This window comes from Camelus bactrianus, chromosome 26 (assembly GCF_048773025.1).
Source record: "Camelus bactrianus isolate YW-2024 breed Bactrian camel chromosome 26, ASM4877302v1, whole genome shotgun sequence".
NCBI lineage: Eukaryota > Metazoa > Chordata > Mammalia > Artiodactyla > Camelidae > Camelus > Camelus bactrianus.
This window is the reverse complement of record NC_133564.1, coordinates 16,457,323-16,479,341: the sequence shown is the minus strand read 5'-3', so window position 1 is coordinate 16,479,341 and position 22,019 is coordinate 16,457,323. Positions and strand designations below refer to the sequence as shown.

At 36.6% G+C, this 22,019-nt stretch overlaps 1 protein-coding gene across 7 annotated transcripts in view; it reads right to left on the bottom strand.

Moving 5' to 3' along the window:
- The window catches only part of PRIMPOL (primase and DNA directed polymerase), a 33,568-nt gene that overhangs the window by 6,913 nt on the left and 4,636 nt on the right, over nucleotides 1-22,019 (bottom strand). For 3 of the 7 annotated variants that reach the window (XR_012502512.1, XM_074353690.1, XM_074353692.1), the window contains exons 4-10: nucleotides 21,239-21,468; nucleotides 19,474-19,571; nucleotides 18,426-18,555; nucleotides 14,513-14,660; nucleotides 10,455-10,742; nucleotides 3,383-3,545; nucleotides 1,494-1,582 (exon numbers count right to left, since the gene is read on the bottom strand). Coding sequence is in view for 6 of the 7 variants with exons in the window: in XM_074353690.1 (XP_074209791.1) it covers nucleotides 1,494-1,582; nucleotides 3,383-3,545; nucleotides 10,455-10,742; nucleotides 14,513-14,660; nucleotides 18,426-18,555; nucleotides 19,474-19,571; nucleotides 21,239-21,418 (1,096 nt within the window). In the remaining variant the exon portion in view is untranslated. Of the gene's footprint in view, nucleotides 1-1,493; nucleotides 1,583-3,382; nucleotides 3,546-10,454; nucleotides 10,743-14,512; nucleotides 14,661-18,425; nucleotides 18,556-19,473; nucleotides 19,572-21,238; nucleotides 21,469-22,019 lie in introns of those variants that run through there. The other 4 variants (XM_074353693.1, XM_074353694.1, XM_074353691.1 and 1 more) reach the window with 3 other exon arrangements.

Genomic DNA, 22,019 nt, shown 5'->3' with positions numbered 1-22,019 from the left:
TCCCTCTGATAAAGAGAAAAGCAGCCCCTTCCATCCAGGAGCTGTCCTAGTACTGTCGCTGAGGCCTTGGTGTTGCTACAAGCTGGCTGGGGACTCAGCTCAGCCCTGGTGTTCTCCTGTTAATCATAAACTATTTTACAGAACTTCAACATCAGATAAGGCCACTCCATGCCCATGATGATTCAAGTCAAAAACAAGACAACTCTGTAACCATGTCTGAACACAGACAAAACATGAGCATTTTCCACACCACAAAAATGAACAAACGCCCACCTATGTTGTCTGATACAAGTAGCTGCTCCTTTGCCAATTACAGCTTTGGTCTCCCTGTAGCCAGCCTTCCTTCTAGATAAGATTTATCAAGATGTTCAATCACAGAATTGTCACTGACTGCACCCAACTCAAAACAAACCCACACTTCCTTGGATACTCTTCAGAAGCATCTAACTCAAGCCTGAATCCTACAAGTCCTTTCTAACACTGCTTTACTGAGATGCCCCAGTTTGCCATGGTGTGCATTCTCCACTGTGACAGCCAGTAATAAACTCAGCTTACTCACCACTGGTGTGGCCCTCAGTGCTCTGTAGCTGTATGGCACTGACATTCAGTTACATTTTCTATCTAAGACACTAGTGAAATAGTTTAGAACAATTTATTTTAAATCTCCTTTAAATTTAAAGATAGACTATATACTTTTCTTAAAGTCTAATCTTGCTTACAAAAATAATATACATAATTAAAGAAATTTTGGAAAACATATTAAAGCACAAATGAGAGAAATAAACCTCCAAATTAACATCTAGAAATAACTGTTAAACGAGAGGAAAGTAAAGATAAGAAAATGTTATCTATAGTTCAGTCTTAACATCATAAATGGGCATTTTTCCATATTATATAAGCTTTATAAATCTAAATTAAATGACTAGAGTATTTTATAGTATGTAACATATCCCATTTTGTTGTACATTTAAATTTTCAGTTTTTCACTATTATAAATAATGATAGCCCAAAACATTTGTATAAAAATATTTACTGGAAAATTTATATATGATATCTTAGAAAAAGACCTATATTTTCTTCACTGTAGGAATGAAGAACATATAGATTTTCTGAAAAACTAATGGCCACTGAAAGCACGAGGAAGCTCTCCACATACTGGAAATATAGGAAAAGCTCTGCTAGGTTAAATGAGAAACTATGGACAGTGGTTACCCATCTTTGTAGACAGAGGGGTGAAGAGAACTTACAGTTTTTTCATTTTAATATGTGTTTATTTTATACAAACTATCGACACTATTTTCATATTTTTCCCCGAAACACCATAAAATGAAAATTAGTGAATAAGCTTTAAAATACAATTTTTTACACTTTTTCCCATTTTGGATAGAAACCTAGTTGTTCTGGAGAATTAGTACATAAGAATACTTAAGATTTTTAAGCAAAATAAAATTTTCATCCTTAAATTTTCATAGGAATTGTTTTCTTAAAATTACCTGAAGTACTGGTGCTGTTAAAATACTCAACTCGGTCTTGTTTATTTTGAGATATGTCACATGTCAGAATTCGTAACGTATCTGAGAATCTGAAGAAGAAAATATATACAGCAAAGTAACATATTAGAATTAAAGAGCTGTGACTACAGAAAGGACACAATTTCAAATAGCTCCACAGTAAAATCCTTCGTTCAACAGCTAATTATTCTAGGATGTTTATACCACGTTTGCCTACAAAAGCACCAGTACACCCATACAAATAGAGTAGCCTGGTGATCATTTCTAACACTTGCCTCAACTACAGAGTGAATCAGAAGACTCTTGGACCGCTGAAGCTACAGAATGAAGTATAATTCTATTCCCCAAACATACAGAGCCTTTGAAGTTTTTGTTAACAATGATTTTTATAGTCTGAATAATAGGAAGAAAAAAGAAAGAGGGATGAAAGCAAAGGGAAAATAGGTTAACATTAGCTGAAAGAAAAGATACATTCATAACCATAAAGAATTTTGCCTTTATTTCACAAAGAAAAATACCTGATACTTAGTTGGATATACAAACGACAATTACGGTAACCCTATCCAGCGGAACTCTCCACTTCCGTAAAATTAATATTAAAACTACAAAAGAAATGGGATTTGGTAATCAAGAGATCACCTGTACTCAGGCTGTATTAGAGGCCAACTGTGTTACTTTCCCATAAGTAATAGAATGTGGCCTTATTCTGGTGCCAACAACAGTGGGCAGCAACAATCACACAATTTTCAGGACCACATTACTTCTAGAATCTCAGATATGACTAACAGCTAACATTTACTGAGCAGATACCATGTGCCAGGCACTGCTGTAAACACACACATGCATACAGTTCTACCTTATTTAATCTTCACAACTCCATAAAATAGATGTTAACATTACTTCCATTTTAAAGGTAAAGAAACTAAGACTTTGACTTCTGAGACTTGGTATAAAAGGTCAAACAGTCCAGAAACAAATAGAGAAAAACAACCCATCTTCCCACCCTCCTCAGTAACCACTATCAAGTGGACATTTGGACACAACTTTCCCTATGGCAGTGTATTTTAAATATTTTTATTAAAATTTACTTTTATGGAATTTCTCTTTAAAATTACATATATTATAAAAAAGCAGGCGGAGAAGAATCAGACCAAGTTAATTTAGCAAGGTAATTTGGTCTCATCTTCAATCACATGTTTTGCACTAATAAAAATTGCTAGCCAAGAATGAAGGGGAACGAAGGCAAATATTTCTGTTGAAAGATGTCTTTCAAACTTTTTAAAAGTGATCAAAACATTGGAGTTCAAATGTTCAGTAATAGAACTGACAATAGAGTATAGCAATATAATGGAAAACTATATACACATAAAGTTTTATTTATAATTAATTGTTGACAAATTATTAACTTGACAAATATTCATGATATAATGTTGGGTGGATAAAACAGATGACATAACCATACAAATAATGATCTCAAGAAATATATTTCGAATAAAGGAGCTACATAAATTATAGTTCTTTATATGCACATATAAAATTAAATGTTAAATTATATTTCCAAATGCAATACAAGTAGTTTTTATTTTCTTTTTTATAGAAGTGATAATCATTTTAGGAAAAATTGGGCAATATTATCAATTATAAACATAAAAAGATATAAAGAAAAAGATAAGTGGTTAAAAATAACTTAATTACTATTATTTTTCAGTTAATGGACAAAAAAGAGCAGTTAACCTAGAATTTTAAGAAGCAACTTTCTCTTACTCAAGGCAGAAAAATTTATACAATTCACACTTTAGCAATGCACAATGCCATTCACTGCTTAATAAATATTCATGAATACACAATGGTTTAATTCTGGTACTGTATACCTGACATGGCTAACCAAAGAAGAGAGGAAATACTGATATTCTTCAGAAATATTCTTTGATTGTACAGGATAAAACTTGTTATCTTCAGCAACCTCCAAAGCCACATACTTTCCTATTTTTGATGATTTATACAGCCGAAAGTTTCTATTTCTTGTATAAACTCCTAAAGCAAAAATTAATAAAACAGTATGAGTACGTGTTTTCAGTGATTTTTTTACAGTCAGCAAATACTAAGTTAATTCTGCACAGCATTATGAGAAGAAACAACCGGTGCTTGTTCAAGACGGTGATGTAGAAAGACGCTGAAGTCACCTTCTCCCGTGGACACGCCGAATCCACAGCTATCTATGGAACAATTTCCTGTGGGAAAAACCTAAGAACTGGTGGAGCAACCCCTTCACATAAGGCAAACGAGAAGGAAATCACAACAAAGCGGACAGGAAAGGCTGAGATAAACTCTTGCTATAAACTTGACCCCAGGCACAATAGCACACAGTCCGAAAGGAACTCAGGGACTCCTCCCTGAGGAGCAGAGTTCACACCCCACATCAGGCACCCCAGCTTTCTGACCAGCACCTGAGGAGAGACTCCCAAAACCTGGACTCGAAGGCCAGCTGGGCTCACGCGCACAAGCCCCACAGGACTGCGAGCACTGAGGAAGCTCTCTTAAAGGGCTCACATGCAGACTCACCTGCCCCAGGGACAAGTGTGGAAGCGGCCCCTTGAAAAACGCCCATTCTTTAGGTGACAGTGACTCATTTGCTGATTTTAAAGCAAAACTGGCTGAGGGGCGAGGTCCTCCTGGGACATTCTCCCAGGACGAGGCCGGTGGGCGCCACCTTCCCACTCTCCTTCTGCCCTGCGAAGCCAGCAGGAGCCACCTTCCTTTCCTCTTTTTTTTCTTTCATCAGTGGGTACCATCTAAAGACTTCCCCCTCTGCCTTGCTCCAGCCAGCAGGCGCCACCTTTGTGCTCGCCTCTGCCATGCTCCAGGCTGACAGTCTCTTCCAGAGCGGAGCTTCTGCACACACCTGGTGCCCTGGTTTTCACATCTGGTACTGCCCAGGGGACACCCCTTGATCTCTGGGCTCTGGAGTCTGGAGCAGCTTGTGATCCTGGGTCCCACAGGGCTTAACGATCAGGAGACAGCTCTTGGTAAACTACACCACTCCCAGAGGACCGCACAGACAGCAGACTTAAACACACTCAGTCTTTCTGACAAAGAGGCCTATCTGCTTGTCCAGGAGCACGGAGGCCTGGGAAGGGACTCACAGGGAACAAAGGCCAGTAGGCACCACCTCTGCGCTCTCCCTCTTCCTCCCTACAGCTCACCAGTACCTCTCAGAAAGGCGCTTACATACTCATCTGGAGCCCCAGTTTTTGTGACTCCTGCCCGGCCAGACTACCTGGCTCTGGTGACTAGCGGGGCTGGAGCTTGTGGTCCCACAAGAGTGCACACATTTGCACTCTTTAAAAGCTGCTGCCTGAAGGTCTGGCTTCCAAATCAGCTTGAATCTGGGTGCTGACTGAGATCCTTCCCTTTGGGATACCGACTGGCCTTGGTGCATGCTCAGCTACTGAGCTATTAAATAAAATAGGCTGCTTGCACAGTCACAAAGGTTTGAGACAGCATGAGCTACGACAGGGCTGAGTGATAAAGTTCATCTACACACAGTCAATCCTTCAAGACCTGGAGAAGCGGCTGTTTCATCTAATGGATAGAAATCAACATAGAGAGTCAAGCAAAATGAAGAGGAATACGTTCCAAACAAAGGAACAAGATAAACCTTAGGGGGGAATTCATAATTTACCTGATAAAAAGTTCAAAATAATGATCATAAAGATGTTGGCTGAACTCAGGAAAAGAATGGAGAAACACAGTTAAGAACTTCAACAAAGAGAAAATATAAGAAAGTACCATACAGAAGTCACAGAGCTGAAGAATATAACAACTGAACTGAAAAACACAGTAGAGGGGTCCAACAGCAGACTAGACAAAGGAGAGGAGAGGATCAGTGAACTCAAACACAGGGCAGAGGAACTCACCCAATCAGAGCAGCCAAAAAAGAAAGGAATGAATAAAGTGAAGACAGCTTAAGGGGCTTATGGGACAACACCAAGCAGACTAACATTCACATTAAAGGAGTCCTAGAAGGAAAAGAGAGAAAAGAACACAAAAGAACCTGTAAAAGGAAACAGACGCAGATCCAGGAAGCCCAGAGAGTTCTAAATAAGACCAACCCAAAGAGAGTTACACTAACACACTATAATTAAAATGTCAAAAACTAAAGACAAGGAGAGAATCTTAAAAGTAGCAAGAGAAAAAACTTATTACATACAAGGGAACCCCCAAAAAGACTATGAGCAGAAATGTTGCAGACCAGAAGGGAGTAAGTAGCATGATATATTCAATTTGGCTGGCAGAAAAACCTCCAACCAAGAATAGTCTACCTGGCAATGTTATCATTTATAATTGAAGGACAGATAAAGAGTTTTCCAGACAAGTAAATACTAAAGGAGTTCATCACCACTAAACTAGCCGTGTAAAAAATTATTAAAGGGACTTCCTTAAACTGAAAAAATAAAAAGGGTGTTAATTAGTAACAAAACATATGAAAGAATAAATCTCCACTAGTAAAGGTAAATATGTAGTAAAGGTAGTGGATTAACACTTACCAAACTGGTATGAAGTTTAAAAGACAAAAATAGTAAAAATAACAACATAATTAAGGGATAAAGAAAACGTAAAGTGTGACATCAAAAACGAGGAGTAAAAAATTTAGAGATCTAGAATGTGTTCAAATTTAAGTTGTCATTGACTTAAAAAGACAGTTATAAATGTAAGTTACTATATTTAAGCCTCATGGTAACCACAAAGCAAAAACCTGTAGTGCAATACAGAAGATAATGACAAAAGGAAGCTAAGCATACCACTGGAGAAAGTCATCAACCACAAAGGCAGAGAGAAGAAAAGCAGAAAGAAACAGAGAAACTACAAAACAATCATCAGAAAACTATCAAATATATGGCAATAAGTATATACCTATCAATAATTACTTTCAGTGTAAAGGGACTAAATTATCCAATCAAAAGATACAGAGTGACTAAATGGATTAAAAAAAAAAGCAACAAGATCTATTTATAAGCTGCATACTAGAGACGCACTTCAGACACAAGGACACACACAGGCTGAAAGTGAAGGGATGTAAAAAGGTATTCCAAACAAATGGCAACAAAAAGAAAGCTGGAATAGCTATACTTGTATCAAACAAAAATATGAGATAAAGAAGGGCATTATGTAATGATAAATAAAGGGATCAATACACAAAGAGGATAACATTTGTAAATGCTATTTACACTCAACATAGGAGCACCTAAATATATAAAGGAAATATTAACAAACCTAAAGGGAGAAACAGATGGCAACAGAGCATTCAGAAAGAAAATCAATAAGGAAACAGCCTTAAATGACACATTAGATCAGATGGATTTAACAGAACATTCCATCTAAAAGCAACGTTCTTCTCAAATGCACATGGAAACTTCTCCAGGAAAAATCATATGTTAGGCCACAAAGCAAGTCTTAACAAATTTAAGAAGACTGAACTCATATCAAGTATCTTTTCTGACCAGAGTGGTATGAAACTGGAAATTAATTACAGGGAGAAAACTAGAAAATTCACATGTATGTGGATACTGACTAACAAGCTAGTGAGTAAACAATGGGTCAAACAAATTAAAGAAGAAATTTTTAAAAAATACCTTGAGACAAAAGAAAATAGAAATACAACATACCAAAATGTGTAGAATGCAACAAAAGCAGTTCTAAAAGAGAGAGATTCATAGTGATATAGTCCTACCTACCTCAAGAAACAAACAAACAAAACTCAAATCATTTATACATCAAGGAACTAGAAAAAGACCAAATGAAGCCCGAAGTTAGTAGAAGGAAGGAAATAACAAATAATAGAGCAGAAATAAATGAAACAGAGACTAAAAATAGAAAACATCAATGAAGCAAGAGCTGGTTCTTTGAAAAGATAAAATTGACAAGCCTTAGCTAGACTCACCAAGAAAAAGGACTCAAATAAAATCAGAAATGAAAGAGGAGATATCACAACTGATACAAAGGATCATAAGAGACTATTATTAACAATTATGTACCAACAAATAGGACAACCTAGATTAAGGATAACTTACAAACTGCTGAGACTGAATCATAAAGAAATCAAAAATCTGAAAGGACCAATTACCAGTAAGGGTACTCAATCAATAAAAAAAAAAAAAAAAAAAAAAAAAAAACCTCCCAACAAACAAAAGTCCAGGACTAGATGGCTTCAAATGTGAATTCTACCAAACTTTCAAAGAATAAATACTAATCTTTCTCAAACTCTTTCAAAAAGTAAAAGAGGGAACACTTCCAAACCCACTTTGCAAGACCAACATTACCCTGATACCAACACAACACAAGGATACCATAAGAAAAGAAAATTAGAGGCCAGTATCATTGGCCTCTAGATGTAAACATAGATGTAAAAATTCTCAACAAAATATTAGCAAGCCAACTTGAACACTACATTAAAAGGATCATACACCACAATCAAGTGGGATTTATTTCAGGGATACAAGGATGGTTCAACATCCACAAATTAATCACACTAATGCGATATAACACATTAACAAACTGAAGTATAAAAACCATATAATCAAAAAAAATCATATAATCATCTCAATAGATCAATAGATGCAGAAAAGCTTTCGACAAAATTCAACATCCACTTATGAAAAAACCTTCAACAAAGTGGATATAGAGGAAACATACATCAACATAATAAAGCTCACATATGACAAAGCCACAGCTAGAAATACTTAGCAAAAAAACTGAAAGCTTTTCCTCTAAGATCAGGAACAAGGACGTGCATTCTCACCACTTTTATTCAATGTAGTATTGGAAGTCCTAGGACTTCCACAGCAATTAGGCAAGGAAAAAAAATAAAACGCATCCAAATTGGAAAAGAAAAAGTAAAACTGTTATTTGCAGATGACTTGATATTATATAAGCTGAGATCTTATAAGCTGAGATATGTCCCAATAAACCCACTGTAAGTTGAAAATATCATTAAGTTGAAAATGCATTTAATACTTCATAGTTTAGCCTAGCCTGCATTAAATGTGCTCAGAACATGTGCATTAGCCTGCAGTTGAGCAAAATCATCTAACACAAAGCCTATTTTATAATAAAGTGCTGAATAGCTCATGTAATTTATTGCATACTATACTTAAAGTGAAAAACAGAATGGCTGTCAGATACAGAATGGTTGTCTCAGCTGTCTACCCTCGTGACTGCACAGCTGACTGGGAGCGGAGGCTCAGTGCCGCTGCCCAACATCACAAGAGAGGACCGTACCACACATCACTAGGCCAGGAAAAGATCAAAACTCAAAATACGGTTTCCCCTGAATGCATATCCCTTTCACAACATTGTAAAGGCAAAAAATTTTAAGTCAAACCACCATTAAGTCAGGGACCATCTATATACAGAAAACCCTAAAGACTCCACCAAAAAATTGTTAGAACAAATGAATGCAGTAAAGCTGTAGGATACAAAAAAAAAAAATCAAAACTCAGAAATCTGTAGTGTTTTCATACACTAATAATGAACTATCAGAAAGAGAAATTAAGAAAATCCCATTTACAATTGCATCAAAAATTATAAAATACCTAGGAATAAAATAAACCAAGGAGGTAAAAGACCTGTACACTAAAAACTACAAGCATAACTCAGAACTAGTGTGGGTTCAGTTCCAGAACACCACAATTAAGCAAATTTTATAATAAAGCAGATCACATGACTTGCTTCTTCCATTTCCCAGTGCATGTAAGTTATGTTTACACTGTCCTGTAGTCTGTTAAGTGTGCAATACCATTGTCTTAAAAAAATGTACCTTATTTAAGAAATATTGTATTGCTAAAACATGTTAACTATCATCTAAGCCTTCAGTGAGTCATAGTAGTAACATCAAAGGTCACTAATGATAGACCACAAAAACAAATATAATAATGGAAAAGTTTGAAATATTGTGAGAATTACGAAAATGTGACACAGAAACACAAAATGAGCAATTCTTGCTGGAAAAACTGCGAGTCATGCTCAAAGAGGGTTGCCACAAACCTTCAATTTGTAAAACACGCAGTATCTATGACGTGCCAACAAAACGAGGTACTCCTGTTACACTTCCAAATTCTGGCACCTGGTTGTCAGGGCGCTAGAAGGATACACAATGCAGCAGGGACGCTTCCCTGCTCTCGGCCTGGTAACCTTGTCTGCAGCTTAAACCTATATTCCCTCAGCCTGCAGACACTGAAACTCTGAGATGCTCTAAACCAGCAATGGCAAAAATGCTGCTCTTACGGCTTTTCAAATCATAAGCTAGAACTCAACGAAACAATGAGGTTTAGTTCCTCATATTGGAGATCATCTGACTGAGGGGTCCAGACTGGCCTGTGTGTTACCTAACCAGGCTGCAGTCTTGTGCCAGTGGCTCACACATCCTCAGGTTCGGAGACCACAAGCAAGCAGGCACAAGAGAACAAGGCTGAAGAAGCCACCGGTTTGACCATACTAGGAAGCTGATGAAACAGCTCCTGCCACTCCTGCAGAGCTCTTCAGTGGAGAAAACGCCGGCCTTACTTTGCCACGTAAAGAGCATGATTTGTATATCATACGTGTTTTTACAATGTATTTTGTCTAATTAAACCTCTCAACAGTGTTGGAGAGTGCTGGTCCAACTGTCCCACTGTCACGGACCCTTCGGACATTTCAGAGCAGAAGCCAGCCACCACCATCCTCTTCTGGAGCTCAGTCCAGCCTGGTGCTTATGTCCCATGAGACCTAAGAGCTCCGAACAGAAACCTACTAGATGTCTAGCCCCTGAGCTCACTGATCACACTCTGCTCATGGTCACTGTGGGGCAGTAGTGGTAGTGTGAATCCTGGGTGACAAGTGGGCACTGACTGGTCTCTCACAGAAGTACACAAGGGCAATCTGATAGAGAGCAGTCAATCTACTTACCTAGATCTACAAAAAGATGCTTTCCTCCTATGCTGTTCTTCACAACTAAAAATGAAAGGTCAGGACTGCTTTGCTTGGCTGACGCCAGCCCCTCCAGTTGCTTTGAATTCGATGTCCAGCACTCTCCTATATCCTCATCTGTGGACATTTTGCTAAAGGAAATTTCTTGTTTAGTTGATGTTTCAGAAAAATGGGAAAATCCATGGCCAGTTGTCTCTGGAATCGTACAATCATCTTCACTGGCAAGTAAGTGAACAGCAGGCTGTAAAATTTTTCTCACGAAATTACCTAAAGAGGGAAAAAAAGGTTACTATAATTCTTCCTCTCTGCAAACTATAATTTAAGATCTAAGCACAAGTCTACACATGACGATTTTACACAGTAAGGCTTCTATTTTTGATTTCCAGTTTTACAACTGAGTTGTTATTACAAACTGTAACACACTTCTGTACTTCCTTTTGTGCAACCTTTCACTTTTTAAATTCCCATTGACAGGGGAGTTTGGTGTGACTTATAATCATCTTAGAAGGGAAGGTTAATGTGAGAAGACTTGCTAATGTTACTAGTATGGGCCTGGGCCTAACTCACTGCCACCAAAAAAGCACCACTTTTATTAAAGCAAATTGGGTAGAACTTATAATCACAATCAATGATTAAAGAATGCAAGGTTTATATGAGTAAACATTGCTGCCAAGATCATGCACTGAAACACAGAGAATCTCTGACACACTCTCCTTAAGTCAGGATGTTGGCAAATTTCTCAGGACTTATTCTCTCTCCTTTACCCAGCATGACGTGCCCCGAGAACCCTGACATTCACATCCATCAGTTTAAGGTTCTTGCTGCTCCTGTCTCTCCCTATAATTGGTCATGAGGTGGATTGTGGCCTCATAAATATAAAGTCCAGAACTAAAGCAAGAAAATACATTTATTGTATGTCAACATTTATTCTAAGAACTCTAAATATTAGTGGTGCTGTCTTTATCAAGAAAACATGGTATGACAATCTGGAACTTTAAACACTCATGTATCAGTATACCACAAAATCAAGTAATAATTTGGTTAAATTGCTTCGTGTATAACGATACTGGAGAAATGCACCACTATAAGAAAAACTTAATTTAATTTTAACCTTTAAAACTGGTATGTTCGGGGTTTGTCACTTTATTTACCAGAGAGCTTGATCCCTAAATCATAAGGTACATATGCTCAAAGTTCAAAATTCTTTCTCCAAATTCGACTGAATTACTTCCTTACTCAAAGAAACAAATCCATTAACTTGCAAACTAAACTTCAAAATGAAAGCAAAAGCATTTGATCCTTGCAATCATGTACAGACATGATTATCTCTGGAATGAGGGAAATAAGGTAAATACTGAGTGAAAAGAAATCACGATATATCAAAAGACAATAAAGCAATACAAACACAAAGTGATTAAGTCAATCTTCCGAGAAATGTAAAATTACATCTACTTGACCCTAAGCAGTAAGAGGAGCGAAGGTGTGGCTGGAGAACCAGTAGCAAAGGTAACGCCAGGAGGCCAGGCAGGCCTGACCTGTGGCAGGGAGCTAACATGGCCAGGCTATGATGGCGATGGAACAGTCTTAATACTGACACCGGCTCCCAGCAAACTATTCTGCTTTCTACTGCCCTTTCCCCATCTATTACCCTCCCCTCATCATTAATATAGGGACAATTTTATTGGCTGAGAATAACTCAAAAGAATGTAACAATCACAGAAATTTCAGGTCCTATGGCAGGCTGGCAGTATTTCAGGCAGATCAAATTTGCACATTTTGCTAACAACTCACAATCTCTGACACTTACCCTAATTCCTCTTTCTGAAAGGCTGAGGACAGGAAGCAGAAATGTCAGCAAGAGATACACTGAGGGAGGGGAAACGACGGGGGAATTTGGATTATTTCATCATCTCTGTATCTCTGGTTCTGATGGTTCATAATCTTAGAAGCGAGAAGCCTCAGACGGCATCCCACTGTCAAGTCTGACTGTGTCTCCCGAGCCCCACTAGACTCCCACTGCTCTCCACATTAGTCACAGACTCCTGTCTCTATACTTTTGCTTATGCTGTTCCAACAGTAAAGCCTTTCTTATCTTTGGTTATATGGTTATATGACAGAACTGGATTTAAAGCCCAGCTTTAATGGCAGCCACCTTCAGAAGATACCTGAGGCAGAGGCTGCTAATTACCCATTAGATTTCTATTCTCCACCAGATTTCTATTCTCCACCAGATTTCTATTCTCCACTTCTCTAGAAACAATTCCCCCTGTTTAGCCTCGTGGCCAGGAGTCACAGAGCAGACTAGTAGGAGTAAGCAGGAGTCAAGAAATACCTTGCTGAGGACTGTCTCTGCACCCTGACAGTAGAGGCCACCTCACATTCAGTCATTCACTCAGCAAATACCTATTCCACGTCACCTGTATTATGATTGCTACTGCCATTGTTCTATTAGTACAAATTGCCTCAGGAAGTGGTGAATGCTTTGACATGATCGGCACTCTCTGCCACCAGAGGGAACACAAACCTGTCTTAGGATTTGGGATGTGACAGAAATGGCTTCTCAGATGACAACACCTTAACAGACCGGGTGAACTGGTCAGTCGGCAGCATCATCAAGTGCAAAGGACCAGGGAAAATGCGGCCCTGGTGGGGGCTGAGTGAAGGACAGAGTGAGAAGAGCCACATGGTGAGAGACAAGGCCAGTGCACAGTGGGCCTCATCGTGCAAACCTTGCCACCCGGACTTTTTCCTGAAGGCAAGGAACAATCCTGTGAGGGCCTGAGGCACAGAAGTGGTATCATAAGGTCACTACAGCTGACTAGGTAAGCAAGCTGAGAGACAGCATTTCTATTCGGGTGCCTGAGTGGATGGCGGTACCACTTTGATACAGCCGTCACAGGAGAAAGAGCAAGTGTGGGGGAGGAGGTGAGGAGCCCAGTCTAGGTTGTGCTGAACTGAAGCGTCTGTGTGGGGACATTTAACAGCATAACAATCTTGGCTGCAGACATAGATTTGAGAGTCACTGACACAGATAGGAACTGAAGTCATGATAGCAGATGATCAAGGTTACATACAGAGTGAACAGAAGGACGATGATAGATTCAACAGTTACTAATATCCAAGGGAAGAAAGAGACAGTCAGAGAAGAAATGTCCAACTAAGCTGACAGCAAATGGGGAGGCAACAAGGAGTCCTAGGTACACAGCACACTAGGTCACTGTGACCTAGCATGGCCCCTATCTAGTAATTAGGTTCCTGACTCGTATGCTAGTCCCTTTACCCTAAGTCCCTTTAAAACTGTCAGCCACTTGTTCTGAAGTGGATTACCTGTTACCTGAACGTCAGTCAAGCGTCTGCTGTTTGGACCTAGGAACACTTGCCCTATCCCTGCTTTGATATACATCAGCAGTTTGGCTTCTACTCAGACCGAGGTTTTCAGTGTTCCCTTTCCATTTGTTCCCCTTTGAACTGACCTTATTTTATACCTGGGCGTATATCTCTAAATGTCCAGTCTGGAATTAATCCTCTGGCTACACTTCCAGGCTTATACATCTAACTTCTTCCTAACCCTAAGGTTTGGCTTGGAACGATAAACAAGGCTTCCTGGGTTCTGCCTGGAACCCAAGCCCCAGTCCTCCCATACTAAAAGCTAAGGGAAGGCTGAAGCAAAGGTCAAAAATCCAGAGCTGAGGCATCACTGATTAGACTGGAATGAGGCCTCTCCCACATTTCCCAGAAAACGTCTGAAATGATTCCTGTTGGAACAGAAACCAGGAACAGGGCACACATGGCCATCCCAGTATCTACAAACAGAGGCACCAATGCCAAGGATATCTTGAATACACTGTGTCTAAAATGTCTAGAACAGGAAGGTAGGTCTAGAACTAAGGGCAAATCCTGAAAACATGAAAAATCACAATTCATTTTTTAGGACAAGTTAACGACCATAAAACCTGACAAACACAAGACTTAAAGAGGAAAGGGAAATACAAGTTTCTGATATAACTTCATGACTTTTTAAAAAACAGTATACTTACCAACATGAATGTTATCTTTAAACGCCACATCATGGAGTTGAAATATTAAATGGTGACTAAATTTTTCTTCAGTGCTAGAATCCAAGTTGAGAACACCTTCGGCTGAACAACTAACCCTGTATAACTCTTGAAGTGCTTTACAAACATGCTGAAAACACAAATAAAATGTAAATAATTAGTATTTTTTTAATTTGTTTTAAAATTTTTCCACGAGTAAAATTCAAATATCTTGGTACAAGTAAGTCTAACCTGTTTATTTTGATATACTATCAGATTATTTATTATATAACAATTTTACCAAATTACTTATGTATTAAAATATACATAAATTATTATACATGTTTACATTCAAAAACTCATAGGCTTTCAGGATTAAAGGCCTCTTAGAACTCAAACAATTTACTGTACACATTAATCTCTAAAATCATAGTAAAAATACTTTTGTAAGCATCTCTTTAAATACCATCTATGAGTTAAAAAGTCAGTAATTCCACTACTTATAGTTTTAGTTTTCAAAAAGTACCTCATGCACATGAGCCCAAATCTACCTCCAAGAATAAGCCTCCAGGGCTGGATGGTGCTGACAACGAAGGCAGTTGTGCACGACAGGAAGGCAGCAAGCATCCGGTTAGGGGCGCATGATTTGGAGTCAGAAAGATCTAGGTTTGAGTTCTGGCTTTGCCACTTACCAGCTCTGTCACACTTTGGTCAAGTCCAAACCAAACATCCTCAAAATGAGATAATAACAGAACCTAACTTTGGGGGCTGTTGTAAGGAGTAAAGAGAAAGTGAGAGTGAAGAGCTGACCCAGCACCTGGCACATGCAACTGCTTAAATGCATTAGCTGCGCAGCCACAGGACAGGTCCCTTCTCCTGAGGCTCAGCCTTCTCTTTCGCAAAACTAAGGTACTAGGAACTTCTATGCAGGGTTATCTTGGGATTAGCAAAAATGTATGCACATTGCCAAATCCTTAGACACCTAACAGTTATGCAGTAAGTTGTATTTATTAATGTTACTTTGGTATTATTACAGCACACCACCTCCCACCATGCTCTCTGATCCTACTCTTCAGTAAATTCTTTCTCCGAGGCTTCCTCAATTTCCTTATCTGTATCAAATTCCCCCTATATACTCTACCGCTCTTTGCAGTACTTACACAGCTGCAATTTATGTAATTTGGGATTATTCTGATATGTTTCCTCTACGTTACAGAAAACATCCTCAATTACTTGTCCTCTCCTGCATCTGTAGAAATAGAACCCTGAATGTTAGCTAGCCACGAGGCTATCCAGGATAAAGACCGCGTTTCCCTGATTCCCTTGCAGTAAGGTGTGACCATACGAGTAAGTTCTGGCCAACGGGATGTGAGCAGAAGGAAAATACTCCACTTCTAGGTTATAATCTTAAAGGCAAGGGGCATGCTCACCTCTTCTGCATTTTCTACTGACTAGAATGCAGACACAGGGGAGATGAGCCTCTTCAACAATGTAAATAAGTGCACCGTCTTATTAGAAACTGCAAAGCAACAAGTCTAGTTCCAGATAAAGTGGAGTCACATCCAGGTACTACATGAGAGGGAAATTCGTATCTTGTTTAAGCCATTTTAATTTTAGGTCTTTATTATGGCGGCAGAATCTAACCTAATTTATCATCCTCCATTAGATGATAAATTCTGCGAAGGCAGAAATCACCTCTCTTTGGGCTAACCATTGTATCCTTAGTGCCTAAGGACAGTGCTATTAGTAGAGGCTGAAAAATTTTTGATAAATAAAGTCTAGTTTTGTACTTTGGAGCTATACAGAATAAATGTAATGGCTCTGTAGGTAATAAAAATAATTATAACCTCCTTAAGTCCTCCTTCCCAAGTTAAATTTTAAATAAAATTTTAAGTTAGTATTTTATAATAACTACAAATGGAGTATAATCTATAAAAATTTTGAATCACTGTGGTACTTCTGAAACTAACACAATATGGTAAATGAACTATACCTCAACTTAAAAATTTTTAGTTATTTAAATATTTAAGTTGTAAAACCCAGAAGTTAAAAATATATGATTATTTGAGCAATGCTACCTGTCAACATAGTTTTATAAACTGCTTTAGCACCAGAATCATTCCATTTGGCAGAAGTGGCTTACTGAAACTGTTGGTAAGTCAATAAATAAAGGGCATCATATATTATCACCAGGTATTATTAGCCAGTTATTTATTAACCATTTGTTATAGTAACAGCTAACCTAACTTATGCCTCTTCACAGAGACTCCAAAGTAAAAGTACTTACTGGATTATACAGTTGTTAAACACAAAGTAACCAATAAATGAAATTAATTTCAATATAATCATTTGTAAAGTAATCATTTATATTAAGTAAAATAATCCTAATAACTTTTCTACAATATGGTAAACACATTAAATACAAATGCTGTATACTTTTAAACTCAGATTCCTACAACTTTTTCTAACTCTTGTTGATGTAAAAGATTAGTTGTTCAAGACTCATTTGGATAAGAGTGTACAAAGAATTAGGAGGAAAACATTTTCAACACCTACATGATCTTTGCCATACCAGTGTTTATGAACCTATGTTACAAATGGGATTTGCATTAGTGTTGATCCCATCAGGGATGTTTCTAGTTTCTAATACAATGTAGTACTTTTTGGTTAACGGTCTAATCATATTTAAGTGCTAGTGAAAAATCTCTGAATCTTAATTACTTGTTAGCCACACAGAGCCTACATAATAAATCCCACCTTAAACTGTAGAAGTATATTATATACCAGAAAAGTCAATATCTATAGATTATTAAAAACATAATTAAGATTAAAAATTAAACACAATTTACCAACTATAATGAAAACATTTGAATTTATTTTTAAGAGTCCAATAGCTATTTTAAGAAAAACATAATTTTTAGGTCTTTTTGGGGGGAGGTACTTATATACATTTCTTTTGCTTCAAAGCCAGGAGAAAGCTAACATTATGATTTTTTACAAAACAGTATTTGCATACATTTTTCAAATAAATTTGAAATAAAACATGCAGAGCCAACATAATCAGCAGATATTCCTAAATCAAAAACATTTTTAGATATATTTTTAACATTATAGAATGAGTCATCACAGTTAACATCTAAAAGAAAAAATAATTAATCAATAAATGTTAATAATACCTACTCTGAGATCAAATGTCAATATAATTTTAGTAAAACTTAATGCCATAAAATCTTAAAAGATTTTATAAACAAACCTAATAGAGCTTAGTTGCACAAGCCCATATTCCTTTTATTCCTAACTTCTTGGTTGACACTAAGAAATCAAAAATATATACTAGAACTATACTTTTTTCTCTTTGTTAAAAACAAAGAACTGATCATTGTATTTCTAGACCAGATTTTGCCAAAAACTAGCTGTAGGACCTGGAGTTGGAATTAATTCTCTCTAGGCTTTAGCTTCCTCATTTATGATGGTGTAAGAATAGTTTCCATAATTTCTGCTAGTTCAAAACTTATGACACTATTTTCATCAAAATTTTCTTGAAGCTTATTCTCAGTACTGTTTTTACAGTAAAAATTACTTAGCCTAATCTTCACCAGAGTCAACTACTTGTAAGTCAAAGAATTAACATGTAATTAAGAAGCAGAAAATTCCCAAACTGCCATCTTTCTCAAAGCTTTTTTTAACTAGATATGGTAATATAATGAAATATATGGACATTAAACTGAAACTTCCTTCTTTTTAGAAGTTTCCTCAGAGAAGTGATATTAAGAAATGAAAGTCAAAAGGAAGAGTAACAAGAAAAAAAGAGAAACACAGAACCTATATACTACGTAGGTTGGATTCATTTAATGAATGAGTAAGTGAAAAGCTACATAGGTAGCTGTAAGGAGAAAAACCTGAGTCTGTAATTTACCTCAATGAGTAATGCAACCATCTTTTCCCCATCAGCTCCTGGATTGGCAAGTTTGTTAAATTCCAAATCAAAATAAAGCTTGCACACAGCATTTTCAGGAATGACTTCATAGCAGTGTAAAAGATGTCTTCTGAATTGAATAATTCAAGATTGTTAGGTTTCTATCTCATACCTTCTAAATCACAGAAGTTGCTCTTATATATCAAGATACCGTATTAACTGTGATTTAACAACATAACTATATTACAATAAAAACAAGAGAACGTGAACAACTGTTCACCACAGGTTTATGGATGACAGTATCAAGTTTCCATCAAACAAGTATCAAGTTTCCATCATATTCTGTAACATTACTTAACTGGAAAATACAGTCAACTTCATACTGTTATTTATTCACAAGTGATTCTGATATTAGGTAACACTTGTATATTTGTTTTTGGTATCACCATGAAGTAAATTTTGAGAAAAGAATTTTCTCAAACTGGGAAACCAGGATCATGCATTCTTGGGATTCCATAAGTTTTTTAATAGGAATTTTTAAGTTTTATATTTTCATTAGGAATATTTAAAAAACAGGTTAAAAACATTCTGAATCACCTGACTTCAACGAGCTTTCAAGGCTCACGTTTGCTATTATATTCTCATTGGTATCAAGAGGCATGACTTTGACATGGGTTATTATGAACAGACGTCGACTTGATTAGTAAATGATAAACTGTGCTTAGCGAAGTTCGGATGGCATCGTATCCAGATAAAAGGTTTTTGGTGATCTGAACAAGGAAACGTGATGGGGGAATTGTCATCACGTGGCACAGGTAGTACAGGAACTCAAAACACCCCCCGACACACAATTTGTTTCTCCCAGCACTGCGATAATTCAGTGTTGCTATGACAAGGAAACTTCCAGATTCAAGTCCAACAGTAAAGGAGTAACTAACTGTGTGACTGAGAATTACGAAAGCCAAGGCAGCCTGATTTAATTTCACAAGAATTTCCACAAGAATTATGTAACTTTAGTTTAATGTGTTGTCCTTTACAAACTACTTACCGGGATTTATAATAGAACCAAAGTTGAGCATAGGTTGTTACAAGGTAAATACGTTGACCATCGTCCACTTTCCATTCTAAAGCAAATACATGAACGTCCTTTATAAAATCAAAAATAATGTCCAAAAATTTAAATGCAAATTTAAAATCAACTGTGGCTATTAAATGTTCATACATATTCATTCAAATTTTCAAAAACTAGAATATGAACATCTATATTATTAAAAACAAGAAAATTAATCACTAGATCTATGCCAATCAAAATCTAGTTATTTGTATTTATTTATATTTAGTCACTCAGCTAATACCTGTTCAAGGAAGAAATAATTAGAACATCCGGACTTTAAAAAAAAAAAACCAGAAAAACTAGAACAGTTGAAAAATGATTTAACTTCTACTATACTTTTATTTGCTAGTTTATGAAATTGAACTTATCTTTTAAAACTACATAAACATTATTATAAATGATTTGACCTAAAATTAATAAATCCTCTCAAACATATAAAAACACACAGGAACCATTTTTTAAAATGTATTCGTATGTTAATCTTAGAAGTTTAAGGAAAGTTTTTTAATGCTTAACTTTAACGAGTAACTATAAATTGTTTTACCTATGAAAAACCAATTTTTTTAAGGTTAATTGCTGTGGCCCTTGATGTAACTCTGCTGCCATAGTTTCTTCTAATAAAGGAATACACAAGTTCTTTCATTTCCACTTAGCTAGAGGTAGCTGTTGAGCCTGCAACTTCTATTTTCATGAGAGAGATAAAAAGATTAAGTAAAGCAACCCTATTAAAAATCTTCAGGATAAATTTTATAAATTGGTGATTGGTAAATTCAATAATCATATAGCTATACATATATTTTTTAAATTCAAGATCAAATGAATCTGTCAGTATTTTGATATCTGAATTAGCTTTACGCAAAATGAGCACAAAAGGTTTTTCTATTTCCTATTCTCATGAGATGTGAGTGAGCCTCCTTTACTAGGGAAAGTCCTCCTCCTGAAAAACTTTTAGCACTTTGAGTTTTTATACATCATCAATGATCAGAATCACAATATATTTATGCTAGATTTCATATATACATCTTTTCATTATATTTCTTTATATTCCCCACAGTGCCCAACAAACAAAAGATGTACAGCATACTCTTGCTTGTTTATTTTTGAGCACCATGTCCTTTACGAGGCTAGCACATAGCAAGCACTTCCTCCTACTTTCCTAATTTGTCAAAAATTATGACAAATCCACTCTACTGCCCCAAAACATAAAAGGAGACAGCAGAAAGAGAAAAACGTGTGTGCTTTTTTAAGTTCTACGGCTTATTAACTCTAAGCTACGATATTCAAGACATCTTTTTTTTTCCAAGACATTTCCATTTAAGTTCAAATCTCCATTCCCTAATTTCATCCTTAACGTCTCACACTCCACTCATTTCCTGGTATTTCTGTGGATGTTGTTTTAGTTTTACTCTTAAACTCATTCTATTATTTTTCAGTCCATGAATACAGTCACTTTTTCTCTAAGCACAGCTTCATTTCTGTCATTACAATTTTTTTAAAACTAACTGACACTAGATATGTCATTATTTTTCATAATTAATATAAATGGTTAATGAGTCATAGGGGTATTTTTCCTAAATGACATTAAGATTGGAATTAAATTCTTTTCGTAAAATATGTGGCCTGAAATGAAGACAAACAATAGATTATTTTGGAAATCTTAAGTTACAGTGCCCTAAAAACAAAGATAAGAAAATATTACCTCTTTACAGCTTTTAGCAAAATTAAAAGCTTGAGTTTGCCGATGAAATAGTTTCCAAATGGAGGGTGGTTCTTCTGGTTTGGACAGTCTTGGTCTGTACACCATGGACAACGGCTTCCTCTCATATTGGGATGCTCGTTCTTCAATTTGCTTCAGTCTTGCTTCCCACTTCCTCTTCATTGCTTCAGAAGTATGGGGAGACTAGGTCCTTTCCCATGTATCAATTACTACTAAAACAAAAAAACAGACATCAACTTCCTCATTCAAAATATATTTTGTTTCGTAGAACTAATTTCTGCTTATTTCCTTGTCTGCTTTACATCTTATGTTTTGCATAAAGTTTTAGTTAACGTGAAACAAGAACAGAGCTGGTTATCAGAAATCTTTAGATCCTGACTCTTCCATCTAATAGTGCTATGTTTTTTTTTTTAACTGTATTATTTAATTATCTTATTTTGGAAGTGAGGGGGGGAGGTAATTAGGTTTATTTATTTTTAGAAGAGATACTGGGGATTGAACCCAGGACCTCATGCATGCTAAGCATGCGCTCTACCACTTGAGCTATACCCTCCCTCTCTAATAGTGCTATGGTTTTGGACACAATAGTGAAGCTCCCTGAATCTTAATCAGCTGCAAAATGAGAATCAATATCAGCTTTATGTCGTTATCTTGAGGATAAATATGGTAAGATATGAAAATGTTTTGCAAATTATAATGCCTCACGTATATATGTATGTTTTTTGTATCACCATGGTTTTTATTACAATAATTTTATTGCATC